Below are 2,514 nucleotides of genomic sequence, written 5' to 3'. Positions count from 1 at the left end.
CTCAGCTATCTCTCTCCCTCCCCTCTCTCTCTCTCTCCCTCCCCTATCTCTCTCTCTCCCTCTCTCCTCTATCTCTCTCTCTCTCCCTCTCTCCCCTATCTCTCTCCCCTATCTCTCACTCCCTCCCTCAGCTATCTCTCTCCCTCCCCTCTCTCTCTCTCTCCCTCTCCCCTCTCTCTCTCTCTCTCTCCCTCTCTCCCCTATCTCTCTCCCCTATCTCTCTCCCCTATCTCTCTCTCCCTCTCTCCCCTATCTCTCTCTCCCTCTCTCCCCTATCTCTCTCTCTCTCTCAGAAACCCCCACAGAGAAATGTTTAAGTGTAAACTCTTTCCTCTGGAAATCTTCCCTGTGCTGCAGAACTTTGCCGAGTGAAGTAAAGTGACTCCTTCCATAAATGTTAAATGCTTCCTAACGAAAACACCACCACTTCAGTGATATAGATAAATAGATGGATGGATATAATAATAATGTTTTTCGGTGTTATAGTTTACACGGAGCGTTGGTGGTACACGCCCCTGTGAGTGAGCTGTTGCTATAGAAACAATAACGCATTAGAAAGTGCACGTTAATACATTTACATTTATTCACTTAGCAGACGCTTTTATCCAAAGCGACTTACAAATGAGAAAGATACAAGCGAAGCATGATATACTCCTGCCAGCCCACCGCACCTTTCTGAACTGCCGGCTCATGCTGCGTCATTGGCTAGCGTCTCTGTGATTGGCAGGTGAGAGAGAGTATGCCCCTCCCACTCAGAGAGCACAGGTTTTCCTCTCTTGGACACACATTCAGAATTCGCCCTCGCGATATCCGGACGATACGGTGAACGCTTCGCTGTTACGCCACCCGGGAGCCGTGTGACAAATGTTTTTCACCAATCAGTGGTCTATACTGTTTCTAGCTCCACCCACACGCTCCTGTTGGGGTTCTCTCGGTGCTCTGTGAAGGAGGAGAACCAAATTCAGCTTACACTCACTCAGCAGTGATCATATCCACTAACTGATCAGGGATTTCTTACTGAACCATCAACACACACAAGTAAATAAATTTTTTATATATATATATATATATATATATATATATATATATATATATATATATATATATATATATATATATATATATATGAGTGTGTGTGTGTGTGTGTGTGTATATGTACACACACACACACATATATGTGTACCGTTTAGGAGATATTATATTGTATTATTGTATAACAGGAAGTGACCGATTTTAGAAAGTTCTCTTAATAATAAAGGCCTTTCTTTTCCTCCCCCACAGCATGGAATTGCAATATCAGTGTGTGTGTGTGTGTGTGTGTGTGTGTGTGTGTGTGTGTGTGTGTGTTCTAAGTCATTTTTCTGTGAATGAGTATACAGTGGTGTGTGTGTGTTGCTGGTGTGTGTTTTAGGTGTGTAATCAGTGCTGTTTAAAACTGTGTGTACTTTCTCCACTGTGAAGCTGTATTCATCTGTCACCACACACACACACACACACACACACACACAAAGCATTTTCATCCAGATCTAGATTTGAGAGTCATAGGTGGGCGGAGCTTCAGTTACATCTGCTCAGCCAATCATCAACCATGACAACATCATCATAATTTTACCTAACACTCATTACTGCCCCCTGCTGGCTGGTTTATTATTATTATTATTATTATTATTATTGTTATTACTGCACACCACAGTGCTTTGAATACTGCGTTCTGATTGGTCAGGAGGTGTTGATTAGTTCTCTATAACAGCAGCTCTGACAGCAGCGCAGCTCAAATCACAGCTTTATATTAATGCAGTCGTTCTAACACCTTATCGTTTCTATAGCAACAGCTCACTCACAGCAGACGCTCCGGTGATGATAAACGTATTAAAATTCCTCGTAAGGAGAAACGTGTTTATATAACACGTATGGACGGAGTCTCCAGTGTCAGTGCAGTGTAACAGTCCGAGGTGAAGCTGTGACTGTTTAAGAAGTTTTCCGACGTCTTCAGGACAGAGTTTACACTTCTCTGTGGTTTCTCACTAACACACGTAACAAACTGCCATTTTTCATCGCATTGACTTGAAGAGTGAGAGAATAAAGAGAGAGAGAGAGAGAGAGAGAGAGAGAGAATAAAGAGAGAGAGAGAGAGAGAGAGAATAAAGAGAGAGAGAGAGAATAAAGAGAGTGAGAGAGAGAGAGAGAGAATAAAGATAGAGAGTGAGAGAAAGACTAAAGAGAGACAATAAAAAGAGGGAAGAAAGAGAGACAATAAAAAGAGAGAGAATAAAGAGAGGGAATAAAGAAAGTGAGAGGGAGAATAAAAAGAGAATAAAGAGAGAGTGAGAGAGAATAAAGAGAGGGAATAAAGAAAGAGAATGAAGAGAGTGAGAGAGAATAAAGAGAGAGTGAGAGAGAATAGAGAGGGGAAAAAAGAGAGGGAGAGAGAATAAAGAGAGGGAATAAAGAAAGAGAATGAAGAGAGTGAGAGAGAATAAAGAGAGAGTGAGAGAATAGAGAGGGGAAAAAAGA

The 2,514-nt window shown here is 41.9% G+C and overlaps 1 protein-coding gene across 1 annotated transcript in view; it reads left to right on the top strand.

Moving 5' to 3' along the window:
• Positions 1 to 1,004, top strand: part of dstyk (dual serine/threonine and tyrosine protein kinase) — a 10,313-nt gene extending 9,309 nt beyond the window's left edge. Inside the window, exon 4 of the mRNA XM_053653534.1 lies at positions 902 to 1,004. Coding sequence (XP_053509509.1) covers positions 902 to 1,003 — 102 coding nt within the window. The 3' untranslated portion in view covers position 1,004. The remainder of the gene's footprint in view (positions 1 to 901) is intronic.
• Positions 1,005 to 2,514: the final 1,510 nt, after the last annotated feature.

Source organism: Ictalurus furcatus, chromosome 21 (genome assembly GCF_023375685.1).
Source record: "Ictalurus furcatus strain D&B chromosome 21, Billie_1.0, whole genome shotgun sequence".
NCBI lineage: Eukaryota > Metazoa > Chordata > Actinopteri > Siluriformes > Ictaluridae > Ictalurus > Ictalurus furcatus.
The sequence above is the reverse complement of the archived record's forward strand: the minus strand, read 5'-3'. Positions and strand labels throughout refer to the sequence as shown.